We start from the raw sequence: 26,052 nt of genomic DNA, 5'->3' as shown, positions 1-26,052 counted from the left end.
GACAAAATAACCTACTTGAAGTTCCCTGAAAAGAGTTTACTCCAATTCAAAGTTTGAGCTTGTAAAGAAACACAGAATCCACAAGAGAATGAATCTGAGGTTGACTGCCTTTGCAAACAACAAGTTCGGAAGTATTTTTGGAATGGGAGAGAAAAATAATGGCGCTTCTGTATCACTAGTAGTCTCTCATTTCTTCAATTGTGCCTGTTCTGACAAAAGCAGAACTTATTGCATCTTTATTGCCTGCCCATCACATTGAAAAATCATGGACTTATAAAGATGCTTTAAATGTATATTTTGTTTCTGCTGAAACAAAGTTAAATAATTACATTTGTCTTCTACAAAATTTGTTTTCATGTTTTATTCAAAGACAGCACTATCCTGTCCTTTATCTCAGTGCAAGAGCATCTATAACCACTAGATGGCAACCAACTATTAGGGACTATTAAAGTCATCACTACCTTTAGAAAATCTTAAGTGCAGAAAATCTAAAAAGTTGGCATGTATTAATGCAGTTTTGCTCCCTTAAGAATAATTATTTTAAGCTCAACTTTCAGGCACAGGAGAATACAAAGTGGTCTTTACATGCCTATCTGAATCTTTATGTCCGTTAGCATGTGCTCAGAATGGCAGTGTAAATGCAAACAGATGGATTTCTAACTACTTATAAAAAACATAAATGATCAGTAAGGTTTTAATAAGTGTTTGCATTTTTTACAATGCTTCATATGTCTTAAAAATAATTCAATTAAGTGATGGGAGAATTATTATTTTCTAAAGTAAAGCTTGCTTTAGTATTGTAAGTATGCAAAATAATTTGAGCAATAATTTTAAAAATACAAGTATATATACCTTTATAAAAAATTGATTTGTACAGTCATAAAATTATCTAGTGAAAGGATAAAATACAATGTCTTAAATTTTGTCTACAAAGAACTAAAATAAACCATTCAAATAAATGTATTTAATTACCAGACAGCAAAATCCAACAGCCAAACACATAAAACGATCTTCCTCAAAAGCCTATAAATTCCAGTAAATTAAAGTGACTCCTCTATAAAAGGAAAATACCTAGTAAAAGACATTTAGTACAATATCAGTATTTTTTAAAGCATGGCTTTTCTAGCACATTACTTGGAAACACAGACCTCAAACGACTTTTCTAGTGTGAAGTTAACGGTACAAATGCAAGGTGTCACATCCGGAGATAAACATTTATTGCAGGGACTGGAAGGCTCTGTTCCGGTATAATCAATCTGCAAGAGAAAAATATAACTAAGCACTTCCTTAGAGAAAGTGGATACCTAAAACACTCTGAAATAACTTGCTATTAAAAGGAAAATTAAGTCCAATGAAATGAACTAGAGCCCAGACAAAAACTGTTTTTAAGGTCATCTGTTTGACAGTGTGAAGTGGTAAAAACTGGAAAGGGTCCTCTGTTGTTCTACTGGCTGATCTTTCCAAGTAAAGTCCTCTCTTCTTTTCATCAAAGAAATATATTTATGCATAAAATCATATACACAAAATTCAAAACTGCATGATAAAGACTTACATAGCTAAAACATCTAACTATTAAAATACTAGATTAACAGAGATCCTCTTAAATTTTACAATCTTAAATACTTTTCAGTCCAGCTTTCCATGATATACTTTTGAAAAAAATTAGGTTATCAAGAGCTACTGTTTTTTCAACACCTGGTGCTGAATTTGTCTTTGTTTTGGGTTCCCGGCAAGCAGCTTTATGCTTGGAATTTCCCAGGTGATAAAAGTATCTTTGTTATTCATAAGCCCCTTGATTCACACCAGGGTTTATGTTAACAAGATGGCTCAGGATAGCAGCTAGTCACCAGAAAGACTAATTGTGTGATGAGGGGCCTTTGGCCCAGTCCAACCTCTTAGGAGGAAAGTGGAGCTAAAAATTTAGTTCAATCAGTGTTCAATCAATCAAGTCTTCATCATGAAGTCCCAATAGAAACTCTAGACACTGAAGTGAAGAACAGTTTTCTGGTTGGTGAATCCATTAATGTGCTGGGAGGGAACTACGTTCTAAGTATACAGGGAGAGGGCATAAAAGCTCTGCATTCAGGACTCGTCGAGATCTTGCTATATGTGTCTTCTAGGATCCCCTCTGAATATATAGGCAGTTGGTCAGAAATATGGGTGACCTGGAGATCCCTGAACTTGCAAATGGCTTCTGAATTCAGGGAAATCTTATGGCGAGGTAGTGAGAAGGGTCTTGGGAACCCCCTGGATTTGTAGCCAGTTGACAAGTATGAGTGGCCGGAGAACTTGACTTGCAGCTGGTGTCTGAAGCGGGGGCAGTCTTGTTGGGGACCATGCTCTTGAAACTTGTGGAGTCTGACACTAATTCAGGGTGGTTAGTTCCAGAATTGAACTGCAGTATACTGGTTGATGTCAGAAGATCTGGCCTGATAGCTAAATTGAAAGCTTTTTTTTTCCTGCCATAAAAATAGACTATTTTTTATAGTTTAAGGTTCACAGCAAAACTGAACAAAGTACAGAGTTCCCATATACCCTCTGCCTCTGACACACACACAACTTCCCCCACTATCAACATCTCACATCACAGTGGTACATTCGCTACAATCGACGAACCTACATTGACACATTACCATCACCCAAAGCCCACAGTTCACATTAGGGTTCACACTTGGTGTATATTCTATGGGTTTTGACAAACGTATAATGTGTATCCACCATTATGTTATCATATGGAATAGTCTCTCTGCCCTAAAAAACCTCTGTACTTGATTGATCCCTCTCTCTGCTAACCCCTGGAAAGGACTCATCTTTTTACTGTTTCCATAGCTTTGTATTTTCCAGAATATGAAATCATACCTTATGTACCCATTTCAGATTGGTTTCTTTCACTTATACTCATTTAAGATTTTATATGTCTTTTCATGGGTTCATAGTTCATTTATTTTTAGCAATAAATAATATCCACTGTCTGGATGTGCCACAGTTTATTGATTTGTTCACCTATTGAAGGACATCTTGGTTGCTTCCAAGTTATTGAAATTACGAATAAAGCTGTTAAACATCCATGTGCAAGTTTTTGTGTGGGCCTAAGTTTTCAACCCACTTGGGTAAATACAAGGTATGCAATTGCTGGGTCATACAGTAAGAGTATGCTTACTTTTTTTTTTTTTTTTTTTTTTTGAGACAGAGTCTCGCTCTGTCGCCAGGCAGAGTGCAGTGGCGCAATCTCGGCTCACTGCAACCTCTGCCTCCTGGGTTCAAGCGATTCTCCTGCCTCAGCCTCCCCAGTAGCCAAACTACAGGAGTGCACCACCATGCCCAGCTAATTTTTGTATTTTTTAATAGAGGCGGGGTTTCACCATGCTGGCTAGGATGGTGTCTATCTCTTGACCTCATGATCTGCCTGCCTTGGCCTCCCAAAGTGCTGGGATTACAGGCATGAGCCACTGCGCCCAGCCAAGTATGTTTACTTTTATAAGAAACTGCCAAACTGACTTCCAAAGGAGCTGTACCATTTTGCATTCCGTCGTAATACCTGTTGCTCCACATTCTCCCTTAGCATTTGGTGGTGTCGGTTTTGGATTTTCACCATCCTACTGGGTATGTGGTAATATGTCATTGTTGTTGCAATTTGTAATTCCCTATTGACATATGATGTTGAGCATTTTTATATGCTCACTTGCCACCTGAATGTTATGAACTTAATGTTTGTGTCCCCCTAAATGTCCTATGTTGAAGCTCTAACCCCCAGTATGATGGTATTTGGAGAAGGGACCTTTGGGAGGTAATCAGATTTAGGTGAGGTCATGAGGGTAGAGCTCCTATGATGGGATTAGTGTCCTTATAAGACGGGGAAAAAAGTCCACAGCTCTCTCAATCTCTATTATCTGAGGACAAAGAAAGAAGGCAGCCATCTACAACCCTGTAAAGAGACCTCACTAGGAGCTGAATCTACCAGTACCTTGACCTTGGACTTCCTAGCCTCCAGACCTACGAGATATAAACGTTGGTTGTTTAACCCACCCATTGGAAGGTATCACCCAGCTGATTAAGACACTGTAGTCCTCCTTGGTAAGGTGTAACATTTAGCTGCATTTAAAAAATCATACATTTGCTTAACAAAACTTGGTTTTGTCAAATTCCAGTATAACCTCCTATAGAAACGGTTTCCATCAAAGCTTATTTGTTTACTGATGAAATTGTTTAGAGAAAATTTTCTTTCACTGAAAACTCTAAGAGCTAGTCATATAACTAAAACAAACTAAAAACACAGGTCTCCTAAATAAAGAGAAGCAAAGCCTATGTAATCTTTCACTAGACCTGTTGGGCCACAACTTTGCACCTGGGGCCTTTTCATGCACAATATTCCATTTAAATACCAAGTTTTATGATGTTGGAGAGAGGAAAGAAAAGACCATTCAGAAAAACAAACTATATTTTAAAATCTCTGTACATTTTCTCCCTCTTAAGATTAATCTAAGCATTAAAAAAAAAAGTTGCCAGCTGGACTTATTCCCGTATTGTATGCTTTTGAACAGAACCGTCTCAAATCACTCTCTCTAGAATTAGTTTCTAGGGGCAAAATCTGCAAGAGAAATCATATTCTCTATTTAACTGAACAAAAATAATCTGATGGAATTTGAAATCTAATAAATTATGCTACAGTATAAAATATAACAATATAACATTTTATTGGAACCAAGAGTAATTACTGAATATTAAATTATACATGAACAAAATATAAGATAGCTATAACATTTTCATCACAATCTGATTACAATTTTGTAAATGTATCTACAAGTACATGTCTTGCCGGGCGCGGTGACTCATGCCTGTAATCCCAGCACTTTGAGAGGCCGAGGCAGGCGGATCATGAGGTCAGGAGATTGAGACCATCCTGGCGAACATGGTAAAACCGTCTTTACTAAAAATACAAAAAAAAAATTAGCCGAGCATGGTGGCGGGTGCCTGCAGTCCCACCTACTCGGGAGGCTGAGGCAGGAGAATGGTGTGAACCCAGGAGGCGGAGTTTGCAGTGAGCCAAGATCATACCACTGCACTCCAGTCTGGGCGATAGAGCAAGACTTCGTCACAAAAAAAAAATTACATGTCTTTTGATGCCATGAAAATCTGATACGACTATTTAAAAAAATCATTATCATTAATATATTAAGCTTATATGTAAGGCATGACATTAGGTACAAGATACATACAAAAGCAATCATACGGTGTACAGTTTACACAGCCTTTTCCTTCTCATACATATTTCATCTGACCCTCACCAAAATCCTATAGCATTATCTCCATTTTATATAAAAAGAACACATTCAGAAACTTGTCCAAGGTCACATACATAGTAATAGCTACTGCTAAGCTGGAACCAAGGATTTCTGACTCCAAGCTTCACGTTCCTTCTACTAAACTGTTTTTCCCCCAGAAATAATCAGTCCCCTTTGCCCCCTAGCAGACTACTTTATCAAAGATAACATATAAATACCAAGAAAACTATCATAAAATGCTAAGTGCCAAAGTGGATGGCATAGAGAAATAATAAATAGATGGACCAGTACTTCTTTCTTACTGAGAATCAGCAAAGATTTGAACAGAGCCATAAAAGAAAGACGGAAAAGAGAGAAAGAGGTGGCATATGGAGAAGACAGAGGTGGAAAGCACAAGGTATATTTAAGGACAATAGCATACACATTTTGGATTTATAGCGTTTTCATGTTGGAAGGAAATGAGGCGGCTAAGAATGTAAACTGGACCCAAAACTATATACTGTATTTCACTGACTACTGCTTATTGAATGTATACTAAGTGCCAGGCATTTTAAGTACTTAATACACATGCAGAAAGTAGAAAAGTTCCTCTTCAAAGCTTGTCTTGGTTTAAAAACAAAATAATAGACACTAAAAATAATAGCTTCTTACTCTAAAGCCTCCTATCAACTATTAGTTCTTACACTTTAGCCCAGTTAGTTGCTTTGGCTTACTCAGGCATGATTGGACAGGCCCAGGCAAGTCCTAGCTCATAGCTTATGCCCCTTCCTTATTTGGATTTGTTATTGCTTCCTTAAACCTTTCATAAGCAACTTCCTCTCCTTCTTTGTTCTCCCTTGCACTTACCTACTTAGGAAAGTTTTAGGTTGTTAGCAAATCGGGTATCAGTTTAAGACTGTGAGGTCCAGCTCCAGTCAATGGATGCAGGACACAGCAGTGAGGACAACCCAAATGCGTAAGGGATAAATATGTTGCTTTTCCCTTGTTCAAGTGTGCTCTCGTCACTGTTCCATCTGTCAGTAGCACCCTTTCTGCAGAAAGTAAAGACTGAATTGCTGAGAGGTCCTCTGTCGCTATGCTGACTTCTCTTCATGGCACCGATTATCTATTTCTAACACAAATCACCTCATTTTAAAAATACAATTACCCTGGCAATCATTGGAATTGTTTCCAAGTTTTGTGGAATTGTCCACTGTGAGTTTTGGAAGGATGCAGGGTTCCACCTCCCACTTCAGAAATCAAAGGCAGAGATGGGTTCTTCCTCTCCATAAACCCATGGTAGCCAGGGTAAAGGTACAAGAGCTACACTCAGCTATCAGATACTCCCACATAAAGCAGTGAATCCTGGGAAACAAAGAGTGGGTGTGATTAAATGAGCAGTCACAGCAGTAGTCTAGCAAGAAAAATTCAACAGCAGCTGTGGCATCTGGATCAGACTGTTTATACTTTCTTTCTTTTTTTTTTTTTTTGAGACGGAGTCTTGCTGTGTCGCCCAGGCTGGAGTGCAGTGGCCGGATCTCAGCTCACTGCAAGCTCCGCCTCCCGGGTTCACGCCATTCTCCTGCCTCAGCCTCACAAGTAGCTGGGACTACAGGCGCCCGCCACCACGCCTGGCTAGTTTTTTGTATTTTTTAGTAGAGATGGGGTTTCACCGTGTTAGCCAGGATGGTCTCGATCTCCTGACCTCGTGATCCACCCGTCTCGGCCTCCCAAAGTGCTGGGATTACAGGCTTGAGCCACCGCGCCCGGCCTAGACTGCTTATACTTTCAAAACTCCCTTACTTCCCACTTGTCTCCAAACCTGATTCTCTATATGTCCCATGCATTTTGTGTGTGAGTTACCCAATCCTCCTCTAATACTTGTTTTCCTGTCTAAGCTAGTCAGAGCTGGTTACTGCTGCTGACAATAAAGCCTCAGAAAGCTAAGTAACCCTGCGTGTTAAAATGTCCAGCAGGAAATAAGGAACTGAAGAGTTTTGAGGAGAATAACATAATCAAATATTTGCATATAAACAGATAGGAAGTGGAACCTTAATTTCTTTCTGACTGCCCATCATGATGTAATCATTCATTCACCTAACATTTATGAGTACCTCTATGGTCCCAGCAATGATTCAGCCTAGCACCTGACCTCCTGGAGTTCAGTATCTAACACAGAAAACAATATTAAAGTAGAATAGATATTTTGATTTAAAAAAAAAAAAAAAGTACAGGTGGTATGGAAATACAACCTAGTCTAGTAGTCAGCAAATTTCTCCATGAGAGCTGCTGAGCAGATGTTTTCTACAGGGAGACGGTACAAAGAAAGACTACATCCCTGACTGGGTGCTTGGAACATGATATAGTTTCGATATTTGTCTCTCTTTGCTGCAACATTTGCCAATTAACCCGTTTGTTAAATTTTCAGCATTCCCTGGATTACTCTTCAATAGGCAAATTTGTTTTGCTTTTAGATATGGATGGATATCACAGTTACAGAAGTTTGACTTATAGTATATAATATTTTCCTTGGGTAATTTCGAGAACTCCTTCAGACCCGTAATACCATTCAGATGACCAAAAAACTCTCAACAAACTGTTAAGATGTTTTGATGGTACTGAGTTTCCATCACTCATTCAAAGCTGAGTCCCTATTAGGTGCTAGGCACTGTCTACAGGATGAGAACACAAAATGGAAAAATACATTGTTCATGCTACAAAAGAATTTACAAATGGGACAGAAAGTCACATTTATGAATAATTACAGGATAACAATTTTAAGGCAGGCTGTAAGCTAGTACTTCTGGAAACTGAGAGAAGCATATATACCAGGTGGAGAAAGGAGAATCAAGGAAGACTTTCCATGTTAATAGGAACTACATTTAAAAATGTGATAGAATAAGAAAAGGAAGGTCATTTCTGATAAACTATTAGCATGCCACATTCCAGAAACTATAGTAGTTTGCCATGACTAGAGCATAAAGTAGGGGAGTGGTAGGAGATGAGACTAGAAAAAAAGAAAGTAGTCTATCGTGAAGAAAATTACACTCTATGTAAAGGGGTTTGAACAGTATCCTGAATGCTAGACAGAAACAGCCATAGGAGAAATTTTAAATAAAAAAAAGGAAACATTAAGACTAGTCTCTTAAAAAGAATCACTGTGGCAGCAATGTGCTGAGAGATTAAAGAGAACGCCAGACAGAATGCCACTGCAATAATCCAGGTGAGAAATGTTGAGAACTTAAACTAATAAAGTGGCAGCAGGAACAGAAAAGACAGATTTCACAAAAGAAAGAGAAGGCAGAATCTACAGAACTTAGTGCCTAGAGATGGGATGAGGGCAAATACACTTAGGTTGATTTCCAGGGTTTCTGGCATGAAAAACCCTGTGGATGGTGATGCCACTCTCTGTAAGGTTCACCACTCCTTTTCACGTCACTAAATCAAAAGTCAGTTCTCAGTCCTGCTCTTCTGTGAACCATGAGCAACAACATTTGGCATGTTGTTCACATGCTCTTCCTTTGATTCCAGGATACCAGTGTCCATGTTTTTGTCCTACCTCACTGGCTGCTCCTTTTCAGTCTCCTTTGCTAGTTCCTCCTTATCTCCCCAACCTCTAAACACTGGAGTGACTCAGGGATCTTCTCATTTTTCTTTGACCTATAAATCACTCTTACGATTTCATCCTATCTTAGGCCTTTATACATCATCTATGCTAACTAGGCCTTTATACATCATCTATGCTGATTAGCCCTCAAAATGTGTAACTGTAGTCTCAACATTCCCCTTGAACTCTAAATTCATGTATTTGTTTGCCTACTCATTATTCCCAACTTGGATGTCTAATGGCATCTCATCCTAACAAGTCAAATATTGAACTGTTTATTCTACTTCCCCCACCACATCCTCTTACTTAAAACCTCATTTTCCTGCAGTCTAGTGACAACTCGATCCCTTCAGTTACAAACCAAAATATCTTGGTCATCTTTGATTCTTTACTTTCTCTTACACCCCATATATCAATTGCATAAGAAAATTTTACTAGCTCTACTTTTATAAATATATTCTAAATCTAACTGCTTGTCACTGCAACCGTTCTACTGTGACCACCATCATCTCCTGCTTGAATTACTTCCAACAGCCTCTTCACTGGTTTTCCTGTGTGATATTGTGATTTACAGTAAGAAATACATATTTAATCTTTGCTCCCAGTTTCCTGGTACAGAGCTCCTAAAAAAAACTCTTACAGTCTCTGAGTGATAACAGTGTCTTTCATATGCTAATGAGACAGTTGGTGGTTGGGGCCCCGTAAACAGCTTCAGGATGGAAGCTGGTCACTAGAAAGACCAAGGCATGAATAGAACTTGTGGGAAGGAGAAAGGGACTGAAGGTTGAGTCCCTGGGGGCAGAGTGACTGAAGACTTGAGTTGATCACCAAAGGTCAATGATTGAATCAATCATGCATACATAATAAAGCCTTCATGAAAACTCAAAAAGACAGGGTTCAGAGAGCTTCCAGATAGTTGAACACATGCAGGTGCCTGAAGTGTGGCACACAAGTGAGCACACGGAAGCTCTGACCCCCTTCTCCAAACATCTCCCTTTACATCTCTTCCACCTGGTTTTTACTCTGTATCTTGTGTAATATCCTTTATAATAAATGGGTAAACGTAAGTAAAGTGTTTACCTGAGTTCTATGAGCCACTCTAGCAAATAAAGCAAACTCAAGGAGGGGGTCATGGGAACACCAGTTTATAGCAATTTGTCCAGAAGTACAGGTTTCAGCCTGGGACTTGCAACTGGCATCTGAAGTGAAGGGCAGTCTTGTGGGACTGAGCCCTTACCCTGTGGGATCTGATACTATCTCCTAGTAGATAGTGCCAGAATTTAATGAAATTATAGGACACCCAGTTGGTGTGTGTCAGGTCTCTGAGCCCAAGCCAAGCCATCGCATCTCCTGTGACTTGCATGTATATGCCCAGATGGTCTGAAGTAACTGAAGAATCACGAAAAAGTGAAAATGCCCTGCCCCGCCTTAACTGATGACATTCCACCACAAAAGAAGTGAAAATGGCCAGTCCTTGCCTTAAGTGATGACATTACCTTGTGAAAGTCCTTTTCCTGGCTCATCCTGGCTCAAAATGCTCCCCCACTGAGCACCTTGTGACTCCCACTCCTGCCTGCCAGAGAACAACCCCTTTGACTGGAATTTTCCTTTACCTACCCAAATCCTATAAAACGGCCCCACCCTTATCTCCCTTCGCTGACTCTTTCGGACTCAGCCCGCCTGCACCCAGGTGATTAAAAAGCTTTACTGCTCACACAAAGCCTGTTTGGTGGTCTCTTCACATGGACGCGCATGACAGTATGTGGTGGAGAATCTGGTGTCAGAACTGGATGGTGTGTAGGGAAAAATCTCCACACACACGGTATCAGATGTGTTGAATGGTGTGTGAGACTAGGAAATATGCTTTGGTTTTTTCCTATCAGAAATACCCTACTTTACTCTTATTCGCCAGGCAGTATTCTCCACATCAAGGCCAGAGTGACTCTTTTTAACCATAAGTGAAATAATATCACCTACCTGTGCAAAACTTTTCAATGTCTTCCCACTAAACTGAGCAGAGAAGAAAAAGTTCTTATAGTGGTTCATGTGACATTCCCCCCAATACTTCCCAATACCCTCATCTTCTACTATTCTCCCCACTCTACTTCAGCCATACTGGCCTCTTTGTCGTTCCTCAAACACCTAACTAAGCACATTCCTCAGGACCTATGCTCTTACTATTTCTTCTGCTTGGAACATTCTTCCCTCACATATCAATATGGTTCACTCTCTTCCCTCTTTTGGTTCTTTATTCAAATGTCATTTTACTGAAGCCTCCCCTGGCTTCACTATTTAAAATTATAAACCATCAACCCTTCCTTCATTTTTCTTCATAGGACTTTTTACCATTTAACATACTTCAAATGCAGCAAATTAAGGAGTTGAAGGGAGATGGGAATGGACATTATCAATAAGCACAGACCCTTCTTTTTAAACAGATTGTGTGGAAAGAGAATACAGGAAATTAACAAGAGGTCAGATGGCTAAAGTATGAATCCCACCTGTGTGACTAAACAGAAGACTTAATCTCAGATTCAATGTCCTTATCCAAAAAAAAAAAAAAAACACAGAGAGAATAATGTTACCCTTGCTAAGTGTCACTATATCAACCAATATGATGTATGTAAAAACTCTTGCCAGGCGCGGTGGCTCAAGCCTGTAATCCCAGCACTTTGGGAGGCCGAGGCGGGCGGATCACAAGGTCAGGAGATCGAGACCACAGTGAAACCCCGTCTCTAAAAATACAAAAAATTAGCCGGGCGCGGTGGCGGGCGCCTGTAGTCCCAGCTACTCAGGAGGCTGAGGCAGGAGAATGGCGTGAACCTGGGAGGCGGAGCTTGCAGTGAGCCGAGATCGCGCCACTGCACTCCAGCCTGGGCAACAGCGTGAGACTCCGTCTCAAAAAAAAAAAAAAAACTCTTAGCAACTCTCAAAAAAATGTTAGTCATTAATAATAGTTTATTATGAAATACAATTAAGATAAGCCAGAAACAGTGGCTTGAGCCTGTAATCCCAGCTACCCAGGAGGCCAAGGCAAGAAGATCACTTGAGTACAGGAGTCTGAGGCTACAGTGAGCTATGAATATGCCACTGCACTCCAGCCTGGGCGAAAGCAAGACCCCATCTCCTATTTTTTTTAAAAGAAAGCCGGGTGCAATGGCTAACAATGCCTGTAATCCCAAAACTCTGGGAGGACATGGCAAGAGGACTGCTTGAGGCCAGGAGGTCAAGACCAGCCTGGGCAACCAAGCGAGACCCCCATCTCTACCAAAAGTTTAATAATTGGCCAGTCCTGGTGGCATGAGCCTATAGTCCTAGTTACTCAAGAGGCTGAGGTGGAAGGGCTGCTTGAGCCTAGCAGTTCGAGGTTGCAGTGTGCTATGACTGTACCACTGCAATGAAGCCTGGGCAACACAGTAAGACCTCGTCTCTAAAAAAGAAAAAGAAAATAAAAATAAAAAATTAAAAAAATAAGATAGGATATTTTTGTTTTTTAAGGAGAAACCAAAACACATTTGTATGCTGAACAGAGATGGAAAAAAGAGGTTGAAGAAAACAAAAGAAGATGATATTCAATATTCCTGTAACTTTTTTTTAAGTATCAGCAAAGCCACATGCCTAACTCACTTTTCACATAAAAAAACACATTAATGCCTTTTACTATGAAATCAAGTTTGATTCAATATTATAATCAATATAAAAACACAAACATTAATTCCAGTGTCTAAACTACTTTCACATCTATATGAGCTTGAGCTCTCATCCTGATGACATACCATTTCACCACCAGATAAATCTTCCTCTAACCCCGTGTTGCAGAGACTGCTAACAGCAACCCCTCACCCCAATTTCTATGCTATCCTTCTTCCACACTACAAAACTCTCACTTACTGAGAACCTTGTTATCTGAATGAAAACATTTTCCAGCCTCCCTTGTAGCTTGTGTGGCCTTATTACTAAGTGGAGGTGGTACATGGCAGTTTTCAAGAACCTTCTTTAAAAGGCCTTTATCCCTTTGTTCACCCCTTCTTCCATACTGCTTCCGTGAAAAGGCAATTAGAACCCTAGCCTCCATGCCAAACTGTGAACATGAGAGCCAGTTCCTAAGAATGGCTGGGTAGTAAATGATTCCATCAAGCGAAGACTCAGTAAAACAGAACCTACACGGCTGCCTCATACTATGTTCCTAAGGCATTTTACATGAGAATGAAAATTGTAAATTACTCATTGCTGAACCCACTCCTGATAGTGTAGCAATCATGTCACTTCCCCAGTTTAATATATTCGTTATCAAATACTCAAGACTATCCACAATCTAGCACCAGCTAATTTGCCCTTACTCCTATTTTATCTATACACTTTTTGATTTCCTGCCACTAGATCATTGTTCATATTAATCACCTTTCTTGGAATGCATCTGAACCTCACCTAAAGAAGTGGTATTTATCAAGTACCAGCTCAAAGCCCACTTCCCACACAGCTCTCCATGGTCATTAGAAATAGATGTGATTGCACCCTCCTCTGAACTACCAAAGGATATTCTGACTGTGCCATTCACCTAGCAACGCGTAGTTTTCTTGTTATTGTGTCTCGTCTTCCCCAAAAGATGCCAAGCTCCTTAAGAAGGCCCTCTCCTCCAAAAAGATGGCAGTGGGGGAGGGAAGTCCTGTTCCCAAACTCTCCCTATCTCCTACTATTCCCAGACATGCACTTTGAAGAAAATGTATGAAGAAAATGTCCAGTGTTGATTAAAATCCTTTGTAAATTTCACTCAGCTTATGAGTTTTCACCATCAAATAAAACCACAACACCCTTTATCAGCTAAAATTCAAGGGTAGCCAGACATAATGTCCAAACCCTAACAAAATCTTCTGGGCCTAACAATCCTTTATTTTTTGAAAAAAGTTGTTACCATGAGTTGTAACAACTTTATTAAAAAATAAAGTTCACACTAAAGCACATAGTTCCTATCTTTAGAAACAAAAGAGGCTACCAAGTGGAAGAGGAGCTACAGTTCCCTCATTTTGAAAAATTAATGCTTACTAATGTCAAGAGCATACAAGGCACAGTGCAAAATACAATGATAATCTGGAGACTTGCCCATTAGCTAAAATCCAAGACAAAGAACCAGAGGCAAAATAGAACAGATGTAGATGAGCGGATAGGAGGTATCACATTTCTCAGCTTTGTTTTGCTATCACTGTAATTGTTCACCCAAATCAAACTGGCATTTCTTCTTGGTAATTCTAAAAATACATCCTATTCCTAAGAAACAGACTCAGAATTTAATGCAGTGGGAAAGGAAGAATTTGAAGGATGTGCATTTTTCACACTATCTAGGAAAAGGACTGGAAAACTTCCATTTTGAATGTAAATTTGTCGAAAAAGAAATCAATATAAGACCTGAAAAGGTCATTCAACAAAATGCTGAGTAATAAGGTACATCATTTTAAGTATTAGTCAAATTAAGTTAAAAATCGTATTTTAAGTACTCCCCCTTGAACTGATTATTCCACACTAAAAAATTTATCTGAAGTCTTTTTGAGAGACCTTAATGAACACAAAAGGTAACTAAAATAAAACTTTCTAAAGCAACTTTCTTTAGGCTGCCTGATTTTTATCTGTGACAAAGAAATGAAGAATGATGTTCCTAAGCCAAGATTAATGGTAAATTTTATATCTACTAAATCTGTACAAAGACAGAACCTAAGCAATTGCCAGGGATCATTACACCTACCTTGAACAATTTTTGAGGACTAGAACACGTAAATTAAACACAGCTATTTGTGTAGCAAATGCTAACTTTGGTGGTATGATTTATTAAAACTCCAAGTCAGGGGCAGGCAATTTTTTTCTGTAAGAGGCCAGAAAGTAAATACATCAGGCTTTGCGGACCCAGAAGCATGGACCAGGATATTAGGTATGTAGGTTCTTATGCAACAAGAGAGAAAACAAATTTGCAACAATTTTTATTGATAAAATTCAAAATGCATCAATAATATGTACAATTTTTTGGTAACATATATCTACTAATACTAATGCGAAGAATGGAAATTTTGGAGGAAACATTTCTCGTAATTGAGATTCAAAGTTAGTGCTCTCCTATCATCAAATCGATTACAAATGTTCATCTGTAAAATGCTCCTGGGCCATGTAAAATATTCCAGCTGGCCATATTTACTTTCACATTCCTTGCTCTTACTACTAACATTACTTGAGAAACAAGTTAAAACACTAACACCACAAACCTTAATTTCCAAAAGTTGGCTTCTAAGTAACTAAAATCAACTTGAATATTAAAGCTTCAAACTTTTTAAAATAAAAGTGCCTAATCTTTAACAATCATTTATACAAAGAAACTTATTCTTCCCTGACTCTTAGCTAAAGGCTAAGTATAACAAACATTACTAAATACAGATGAGAAATTTAATCTCCTTAAAAATCTTATAACCTAATAATTCAATTTAGGAGTAAAAACATACATAAGAATTTTTATCAGAAACTAGGACAACAGCAAATAATCAGGATTAAATAATCGAGGGCAATAAATAAAATAATAAGGTGAAGAAGAAAGTTGAGTTTATTAAACGTGGGGAATGGGGAGTTAATTCACTAAGGTTTCATGAAAATGTACCTTGAATGCTTTTGGCAACACGAAGTAAATGTTTAGTTTTTAAATTTAATCTGAATAACAACCTAATCTGACTTTAACCATAAATTTAAAACTATGTAACTTCACACTGATAAATACTTTTACAAAAGTTAAGAATAACCTCACTATTTTTCAAGTAACCTCTGCATCTCAGTCTCACCAACAAGGGCCCTAGACTAGAAAATTAATGCCTTTGAAAGATGTGCCTGACTCACAACTGCCAAATTAAAGGAAATCCTCATTCCTTGCTCCTAATAATAAATGAAGATATTAAATATTTAAAATATTTTCTCATGAATGATGAATTATGATTTTCTATTAGCCTCATTTTATTTAGATTATTGAAAATCTAAAAACCAACTAAATAAGATACATAAATCTAACAAGTAGAGGAAATCTGCTACCAAATGTAAGCATTAAAATGTGAAAATATCTTTTTCCAGGGGCATCCAAGACACTTTTCAAAAGTAGTAATTTTTAGTGCAATATTTCTGCAGGAATGAGAAAAATCCAGTGATTTTATACTTGAAAAAGTTTGAATTTTTGATTTTGGCACTTTAAACTATATTACAAAAGCATTTGGATTTGACAAGTCTCCTTTGCCCTAGTAATTTGAACTAATATAGCAATGAAGATTTTCTCAAATAAAAAATAAAGTGTGAGTAACTTACAGTATGAGAGTGAATGTTGGTAAGAACTTCTCATTACCCAATTACAACTAGTGGCTAACAGAGTAGAGAACAAGAAGGAAACAAGTATGTGTGTTTGGGGAATCTCCGTAGGTTTTTCTAATAACTCCAGACACAATTCAGAAGCATTTCTCTATATATCCAGCATCCAAACTTTAAAAATACATATGTGGATTCTGTCTGCACAACTGTATGTTCATTGTCAGTAAAAAATTCTAAATTATTCTTAGTTTTCATTTCCTCTTGCTCCAAAGGCAATACAATTTAAACACATCCAGTTTTTTAAAAATCACATTTGAATTGGATATCATAGAATTTTAGAGTTGAACAGCCTCTTAGAGGCAGTTTAATCTGAATCTTTTGGTTCTTCAAGTAAAGAAACTGGACTCAAAATTATACCTAAGATCACAAAGTACAGAGTGACAGAGGTGGGATTTCAACCCTAATTCCCTGACTCTTCAGTGCCCTTTTAACCAGGCTAAGCTGCAGCAGATTCTTCAGGCAACTTGAAATCAGAATTACACATGAGAGCTATTTGAAAAATTTCTATTTTGTCTACTACTTAGTGTGAGGAACCTTATTTTACTCCAAAACCCAAAGATTTTAAGAAAAGTTAAACATTTATTTTTCTACTATGGTAAATATTAATGGAAGTTGAGCTCTGAAAATACTAACTTATACACAATTCCAAATTATTGCTATTTTCCTCTTATCTTAAGAAGTTTAAATAAAATCATTCAAATTTCAGATGTTAAATTATTTTCTTCTACTTTATTAACATTGCAGTAAGGATCTTAGTGTAGGGTGAAAGCTTAAAGCTGGGAGTCAAGACACCTGAGTTTCTGTCTCATTTTTTATAATACTCTTAACTAGTTTACTGTCAAATCTCAAACTCTTTCTCATCTCCTGATTAAGGATCAGGAGACAGATCCCTACTGCCAGACATCTTATTTACATTGCTTCTAATTCTCACACCTTAGAAGATATGAATTATTCTACCTATTTTGCAGGAAACTGAAGCTCAGAGAGATTAAGGAAATTTTCCAAGAAACTGAGATGGTTAGTAGCTGAGCTAGAATTTAAAACCAGCTCTGCCTGACCCCAGCCAATGCCCATGTTCCTTGCATGACACCACTTTGCCCATATACTAATATAATGTGTGATCCTAGTATGGTTAGAACAAGAAGTACTACATTTGCAGGATTATTAGGGAGATTAAGGTGATAAAACAAACTAAAATACATGCTGAAAAAAATACTGTAACTCTTTAGTTATTAAATTGAGAATAAATTTTTAGTAAAAAATTTTAAAACTAGTTATGCTATAGATACTATTCTCATTACTGTCGTCAACACTGAAGTAAGCACTGTAGAATTACAAAACACATGAATCTTGCTTTTAGAGAGAACACTGCAAATTAAAGTGGAACCCCATCCCTATTTCAGTAGTTAAAAATAAAATTACTCTCAAAGTCCCATTAAATCACATAGGTAAGTATATTTATTAAAATGTGTGTGTGTGTGTATAAATAGAACAGAAGGAATCAAGAGAACTTCTTACTAGTTCCTGCCCTTTCAAATAGATTTAGAAAACAACAACATTCTCAGATATGCAAGAAAAGATGAGAGATGCTTAATACTGGACACCTATACAGCATATATTAATACAGTGTACTATCAACCATCTTCACCCCTACAGATAAAGATACTGTGCTTCTGACAAAGAAATGTTTCCCCAAGTTTTCCTGTCATGTCTTACATATTCAGCAAAGTTAGTATCAGTAAAATGTTTGGTAGACAGTGGACAACTTACTCCCTGAATGTGGTCACTGGCTCTTTTTGTAAAAAAAAAAAAAAAAAAAAAAAAAAAAGACCAGCAAATGTAGGGCCCATTAATAAACGTAGCCTAAAAGCAAAACCAGAATTGAAGTTTCAGGTTATCTTTCCTGTGTATCTTGCCCCACAACTGAAAATATCGAATTAGCTCAAAATGAAAAGTACTATGCACATTTGTCGTAAGTCCTCATACGTGACCTGATAACATGCGACAGCTTCTTTATATTAGAATCGTCAATACCTCTACGACTCTGGTTCTTTTCCCAACAATGGCCAAGGTGTTCATCTCTGTGTCTTCGGATAACGCCCACAAAGGTAATGACACTTTTGACCCTGTCAATTCACTCAGGGTTGCATCTACCTAGCTACAATTGCCCCCGCCCCCACTTCTCTTTTTACCTCCGTGAACAACCCCCGCTAATCCCCCATGGAACCACACAAACCGCCTACTGAAGAAGCGTTCTCCACCTGACCCATCTTCTGCATTAAACATTCATTCCGTCTCAGCTCATCCCGTCGATTTGCTCTTTCGTAAACCGCAAGACAAAGCTAGGACAAAGCTGCAAATTCAGGAAACCCGCAGAAAGAGAAAGAAAAAACAGAGGGAAGGGGGTGGGGGGCGGCGCGGGGTCTGCCTGTCAACTGGCTTTAGGGCGCTGGGAAAGGAGTGGGGCGGGCGCGTAGGACCGTCCTCCCGAGCAACGCCAACTCCCACCACAGCTCCCTCCCCTCACCTCGATCTCGCGGATGTTGTTGGAGGTGACAAAGATGCCAATGCCAATGGGAATGAAGATGAGGCCGATGATGAAGAAAATAGGTAGCACCGTGCCAGCCGTAAGGATGGGCTGCCAAGCTGGCAGCCGTTGCTGTTTGAAGGCCGTGTTATCCGGTCTCCGAGTCTTCGCGGTGCCCCCCGGAGCACAAGGGGGCCCACCGTCCACTTCATCCTTCGCGTTATAGTTCATCGCCATCGATCCCCGGGGCACCGCTCCGCCACTTGCAGGTGGACCACCCAGGGGGCCCGCCGGCTGACCCTGACAGGAACCGCTCGAGCTCCGCTGCCGCCGCCGCCGCCACCAGGGCCACCGCCACAGCCGCCTCCGCTGTGGAGCGGAAGAGGCGGGACACTCTTCCGCCAAAGGCCGCGGACAGGAAGCGTAAGTCGGCTGGAGACGCCAGAGGGAGGGAGAGAGGGAGGAGGGAGAAGAAGGAGGGACAAGGGGAGGGGAAAGGGGAGGAGGATAGAAGGGGGAAGGAAAAGGCGGACGCACCCTGATCATCTGTCCTGTGACGGACTCAGCCACCCGAGCGCGAAGCTACATTGGCGCATGCGCGGCCCTAGAGCTAGGGGATTCCGAGCCTGCGCTGTAGGCGTATATTTGCTCTGTTGGCCGTGGCTTTAGTTAGCACACACCTGCCTGCTACTCTGGTTATAGTGGCGACTGCAGGTCCGGATTGCCAGACAGGTTTTTCTTTTTACCTCGAGGGTTTCTCTGAAGGGAGTCGGAGCATTTAAAAGGCGGCCTCAAGGGGGATTGAGTCGGGGGAGAATTAGCAGTATTTGCTTAGGTTGTAAAACCGCGAGTTTAATTAAATAAATCGCTATTCAAGGTGCAATTATAAACTTGGAACACAGGTGCGTAACATGTACCCCTTTTGTCCTAAAGTCAAGAATCAATAATGTGACTTAGCCCTATTATCTTGCCTCTAATTAAGCGATTCTCACTTATTTTTTCTCTATTGCTGATTCTCACGTTACTTTTCCCCTTTTCTATGTCCACCTTTCTCTTTTGCGCATTGATATAGGAAGTGTTTTGTAATAGGCTGTAGCTTTTTCTCTTACTGTTGTAAAAACCAGGACATATAGCATTACTACAAAATAAGATACCCCGTAAACACTTTAAAAGTGCCAGATATTTAATGACCCAAGGAAATACTCGTGATGTAAAAGGTGACTAAGTCAGGATATTAGAGTAGTGTAGCGACTGTAGAAGTATAATATAGAGCGGAACTAAAAAGTGAATAATGGTAACTCTGTTGACCGGATGGAGGAATTTTTTTTTCCTGTTTCTTTGCACTTTTCTGTATTTTCCAAAATTTCTATAATAGGCGTATGTTATTTGTAAAATTTAAACAATTATATACAATCCACATTATACTGACATCTTTGAAGTCTAGGCCAGAGAGTAAGTCGCATCATTTGAAAATAAATTACTTTTAGGCTTAGTCTGCAGTAATGCCTTAAATAAGTTAAACTGAGGAAAGAGAAAATAAGGAGTGCTTGGTCCTCATAATTTACAGTTAGGCCGGGCACCGTGGGTCACGCCTGTAATCCCAACACTTTGGAAGGCCGAGGCGGGTGGATCACCTGAGGTCAGGAGTTCGAGACTAGCCTGGCCAACATGATGAAAGCCCGTCTTTACTAAAAATACAAAATTAGCCGAGTGTGGTGGCCGGGCCTGTAATCCCAGCTACTCGGGAGGCTGAGGCAGGAGAATCACTTGAACCCGGGAGGCGAAGGTTGCAGTGAGCCCGAGATCCCCCGTTGCACTCCAGCCTGGTCAACAAGAGTGAAACTCCATCTCAAAAAAAAAAAAAAAATTTACAGTTAAATTTTTTTCAAAATGACCACAAGTCTAAAAAATGTGAGCCAATCACATACTTACTAGGCAGAGTTTAGAGTGATACAATACTTGTTGCCCTCTAATAACCGACTTGCTTGGGTTTGCTCTTACATGACATTCATGCTCAAATTCTTAGCACTGCTGACATACTTAGGTCTATATTTTGTTTTGATCTGTTAAGTTTACCTTCAACCCCAGGCTCAAATAGGAAACAATCTATCACAGTTAATGGAGAAGTCATGGAATCCTTTTATTTTGCTAAGTTCTGTTAGTAAAAATGTATGCCAAAATATGGGCATATTGCAAAAGTACATATAAGGCAGGTTTTTCCTCCCCATTTCTGCCTATATCATCATGCCCACTAAATTTGATCATTTTTTAATATTTTGCTATTCCAGCACTCTGTATAAATGGTCATTTTACCTTCATTTTTTGGTTTTGTTCTAGTGAGCTGAGTGATTGTGATGTATTTATCTGCTTCCTTTTTCTTTATTTTTGTTTGTTCATAGGAAAATGAGTTAATCCCTTGTCTCTTTTTTTATTAGAAATTCCATTTTGACTGAAACATTTATAGAACTGAAACCTCCTGAGATTCTTCTCTAAAACTTAACATTTTCAGATGAGGTCCAGATGGATGAAATTACTTTTCCAGATGTCCTGATATCCCTCCATTTCATTTTCTACTACTGTATTCTGCCACCACAATATGCATCTTTACCCAGCTGAAACATTTTTTTCAGCTCTACATTATTATCTCAGGGGACTCACAATTTTGTGATTTTCTTGGTCACATTATTTTATGATAGTCCTTACTAGGTGGTTTTTCATTTAATCTGCTGAAGTAGGAATTTTCAAAAAGCATCATTCAGCATTTCTAGGGCAACAGAAGAGAATAGTTCTCACAATGGTTTACCATTTACACATTTTCAAACTGATTGCTAGGAGCGACTGGTGTGTGTTTGTGTGTATGTATGTTGATACATTTAGATTACACTTACATTGTTCAAATGATTGTTCATGTGCTGATTCTTGGTAAAAGTGGAATTTGTATGGCTAAATGACATTTATTAATGCTATCAGATTAACATTCTAAGTATGCAGTCAATGCACGAGCCCCAATACAAAAGTGAATCCAAAATGATAGAACAGATGCAAGCCCAACAATCTGAAAAGGTGGATATATTTAGCCTTTGGATGGGAAGTTTTATACAATTTTCATTTTTTAGTTCAATTGCTGTGTTGTGCCACTGAATTCAGTAACCAGAAACATCTAAGAAAAAAATACAGAAGAGTAACTATTGGGTATCTCTGGGAACAAGGAAGAGGAAACTGCAGCTGGTCTTTTCACTGCCTAACCAAAGTAGATTTGCCACACAAATATGATTGTTGGGTTCCTTTTATGTTTGGTGCTACTGTAGCTCTCTAGCTTCTAACCATATTCAACCATTTCATTCACATCTGTAACAAGGATATTTTAAAAAGTTGAAGAGGGCCGAGAAATGTGTCATAGTTTTTACCATCATGAGTTTCAGAGAAAGTTCTTAGTGACTGAAAATGGTTTGAATTATTTTCAGTGGCTGGGTCATATTTTTGCAGGAACAATAACAACAAAAATATCTTTTCCTTTTCAGTTGACCATGGCAGCTTCGTGGAACTGCAAAATGTTCATTTTTAATTATCTCAGAGGACTTTTAGGAGAAAGAGTAATGTAGAAATTGTATAATAAACTTCATTTCCTGTATTTATTGCATCAGATATTGATTCAAACTGGGTTTTAAAAATTACTTTTTAAAATTGACCTTTTCCTGATTTTTATGTAGTGTACTTATGGAATACTTTCAGTTAGATATTTAAGAAACTCCCTTTGTTCTCACACTGAGAGATTGACTGATTAGCCTGAGGTCATTGGTGTTGTGATAGAAAATTTTGCAAGTTCTTGAATAGCCAGTCAGTAATCAGAAATACAGTCAAACGAGATATTTTAACGGTGAGTGTCATTAGAGGAAAGAGCAATTACACCAAAATACTTTAGTAGACAGCCTAATAACTTTGTTTTGGATGGAAATAAGGCTTCATTTCTCATAATTCCATACTTTTTGATTTTGGTTTTTTGTTTTCTTGAGGCACTGTCTTACTCTATCACCCAGGTGGGACTGCAGTGGCTCACTGCAACCTCCACCTCCCAGGCTCAAGCGATTCTCCAACCTCAGCCCGCCAAGTACCTGGGACCACAGGTGTGTGGCACCACAGCCAACTAATTTTTTGTATTTTTGGTAGAGACATGGTTTTGCCATGTTGCCCAAGCTGGTCTCGAACTCCTGAGCTCAGGCGCTCTACCCGCCTTGGCTTCCCAAAGTACAGGCGTGCCCAGCCGATTACATACTTTAAATTAAAGAATGTAATTCTCACAAGACTTCAGACTTCATGACTTCCACTGCATAGAATCTCTCAGTTGATTACATCCCCATGGCACCTATTTTTTCATTAGGTGCCATCAATTATAGATAAGGTCTTTTTTTCAAATATGATGTTGCCATCTCTAGGTTAACAGCCAACTGATATCTGTTACATGTATAGCAGTTAATTTCTTTAAAAAGGGGAACAGAGGAGGAAAGAGGCTTAGTTTACGCCAAGAGAATCGTCAAGAGATACAGCAAAGTAGATATTTTTAAAATGTTAATTCTTTTTTTTTTTTTTTTGAGACAGAGTCTTGCTCTGTCACCCAGGTTGGAGTACAATGGCACGATCTCGGCTCATTGCTACCTCCGCCTCCTGGGTTCAAGCAATTCTCCTGCCTCAGCCTCCCGAGTAGCTGGGATTACAGGTGCCCACTACCATGCCCAGCTAATTTTTGTATTTTTAGTAGAGACGGGGTTTCTCTATGTTGTCCAGGCTGCTCTCGAACCCCTGACCTCAGGTGATCCGCCTACCTCAGCCTTCCAAAGTGCTGGAATTACAGGCGTGAGCCACCACACCCAGCCTAAAAACGTTAATTCTTTATAATTATATGTTTGGATCATTTTTAGACTTGATTTAAATTTATACTTTTCTATTTTTCCAAGTTTTAGAAAGCCAGCGTGAGAGGGATTTCATTTCATCATGATTTTTTTTTTTAAACACTTGAGTCACTTGAGTCATTAAAATAAGTCCAACATATTCATGAAGTATCTTCACAAAATGGACTTAAATGTGAAAGTCGGCTTTTGTTGAGCCTCAGAAATCAAACATTGGGCCAGGCCTGGTGGCTCACGCCAGTAATCCATCCCAACATTTTGGGAGGCTGAGGCAGGCAGATCACGAGGTCAGGAGATCGAGACCATCCTGGCCAAAATGGTGAAACCCCGTCTCTACTAAAAATACAAAAAAATTAGCCAGGTGTGGTGGCGGGCACCTGTAGTCCCAGCTACTCAGGAAGCTGAGGCAGGAGAATCGCTTGAACCCAGGAGACGGAGGTTGCAGTGAGCCGAGATCGCGCCACTCCACTCCAGCCTGCACTCAAAAAAAAGGAGGGAGGGAGGAAGGAAGGGGAAAGGATATTTTGTCAGCACTAAATATTTATGACAACAAAGGCAGGCAGGCAGGCAGGATATTTTGTCAATAGCACTGAATATTTGTGACAACAAAGGCAAAGACCAAGGGTTTCCCTCTGACCAGCACACCATGAGGCACAAGATAGGTTCAACAGACTGTTTCACAACATCATTTGTATTGTCACTGAATCTTCTGGGAGGAGAAATCTGCACTCGGTGTCTTTGCTTCCTTAACCCAGTCACTCAGCAACCCACTGCTCCCTGACTTCATACCTCACCTCCAGTGAAACTGCTTTGCTAGCTAATCCCCACTCATCCTTCAAGATTCAGGTCAGTAGCCAATTTGAGGAATACTTCTTTGACCCCTTTGATGGAGTTAAGAGCTGCTTTCAGAGCTCAAGGTAATGTATATATGACGTCTGTCCTTGCACTTACTGTGTAGTATTGAAAAATATCTGTTTACATCTGTCTTTGTTACTAGATATAAATGAGTTCCTCAAGGTCAGAGACTGTTTTTATGCATTTCTATATCTCCAACACCTGGCAAAGTGCCTAGGCCGTAAAAGGTACTTGATAAATCTTGTTGAACTGACCTGACCTACTCTGAATGAACCCACATTTTAGTGGGAGAGACAACTTGCTGACAACTGAAATATTATATAATGAAGTCAGTGCCACACAAGATGTGTGTTCAAGGGGTTATAGGAGCATTGAGGAGGTACCACATGTTGTCCCCCTTACAATGTCAAAAACTGTGAGGAAATTGGAAATAAGGTCAGAGTTACATTGTGGTTCTCCACGTAGGAGAATAGAGAAAAGAGAGCCTTATGCTAATATTACATGTACTATAAATACTAAGCAACACTGTGTACTCTAGGTGATCATGTTCTTTTCCTGAAGCAGGATCTCAGCAGATTATGGTGACCATGCAAACAGACATCTCTGGTGCCCTCCATTTCTGGGAGATAATCAGTTTGGTGTCCCACCACCTGCTTATGTCAATGCTCCACGTGGGCACCAATACATGCCCCTTTGTGAAGCAAAAATGAGCGCATTTCTCTCAATAAAGCAGTATAAACCATCTTGAGGCCTGATAAAACTCTTGTCTTTTCAAAGGCATACCTTCCCTTAGAATCAGTGATTACTGAAGGTCTTTTCTTATGTAATCCAGATGATCTGCCTCTGAAACCTTCCATGGGCACAGAAATTTCTGCAAGGAAAGCATCAGCAGCCAGAATAATTTGGTGAGGCAGATTTGGCACAGAATACCCTGACTGAGGTATTGCTCCCAAAGGAGCAATTCTCTGGGGTTAGGAGTCAGTCATTAGGTGCCTACAAAACACCCTGTTATTTTGACTAAACCTGCCTTGCTATCAAGGAGAAAAAAGAACTGTGCACTGAAAACCAGAACGGCCAAAAAAGAATGCGGCTGTGGTCATGGAAAAGGTCCTTGAATAACAGGGAAAGGGAGACAGGGCAGTTGAAGGAAGGATAGGAAAAGGCTACTTCCCAGCAGGAATTAATAAACTAATGTTTTTATTATTTAATAAGAGAAACCCATTCCCTTGTTTCAAATAAGGCAAAGATAAGTTAGGATTGGATGTAGCTATAGATCACTATTTCTGGCACAGGCTGATAAAAATAAAGGAGGTCAGAACACAACCCCACTCTCACCCATATCCCACTTTGCAAAAACCATGACCCAACTGCCTCTGTAGATACTGGACTGTGGACTGCAGGCGAAGCCTCAGGAGCCTTTGCTCTACTGAGTGATCTACCTTTAGATTGACAGCAGCAGCTGCGGAGTAACATCTGAATGTTGATTGACAATGCAGTTTGTGGGAATAAAGCAGG

At 39.3% G+C, this 26,052-nt stretch overlaps 1 protein-coding gene across 1 annotated transcript in view; it reads right to left on the bottom strand.

Moving 5' to 3' along the window:
* The window catches only part of TMEM30A (transmembrane protein 30A), a 31,282-nt gene extending 12,150 nt beyond the window's left edge, over positions 1-19,132 (bottom strand). Inside the window, 2 exon segments of the mRNA NM_001260817.1 lie at positions 1,149-1,256; positions 18,779-19,132. Of these exon segments, the coding sequence (NP_001247746.1) occupies positions 1,149-1,256; positions 18,779-19,015 (345 nt within the window). The 5' untranslated portion in view covers positions 19,016-19,132.
* Between the last annotated feature and the right edge of the window lie 6,920 nt (positions 19,133-26,052).

Source organism: Macaca mulatta, chromosome 4 (genome assembly GCF_049350105.2).
Source record: "Macaca mulatta isolate MMU2019108-1 chromosome 4, T2T-MMU8v2.0, whole genome shotgun sequence".
Lineage (NCBI taxonomy): Eukaryota > Metazoa > Chordata > Mammalia > Primates > Cercopithecidae > Macaca > Macaca mulatta.
Note: the sequence above shows the minus strand (reverse complement) of the source record. Positions and strands in the feature narration are given on the sequence as shown.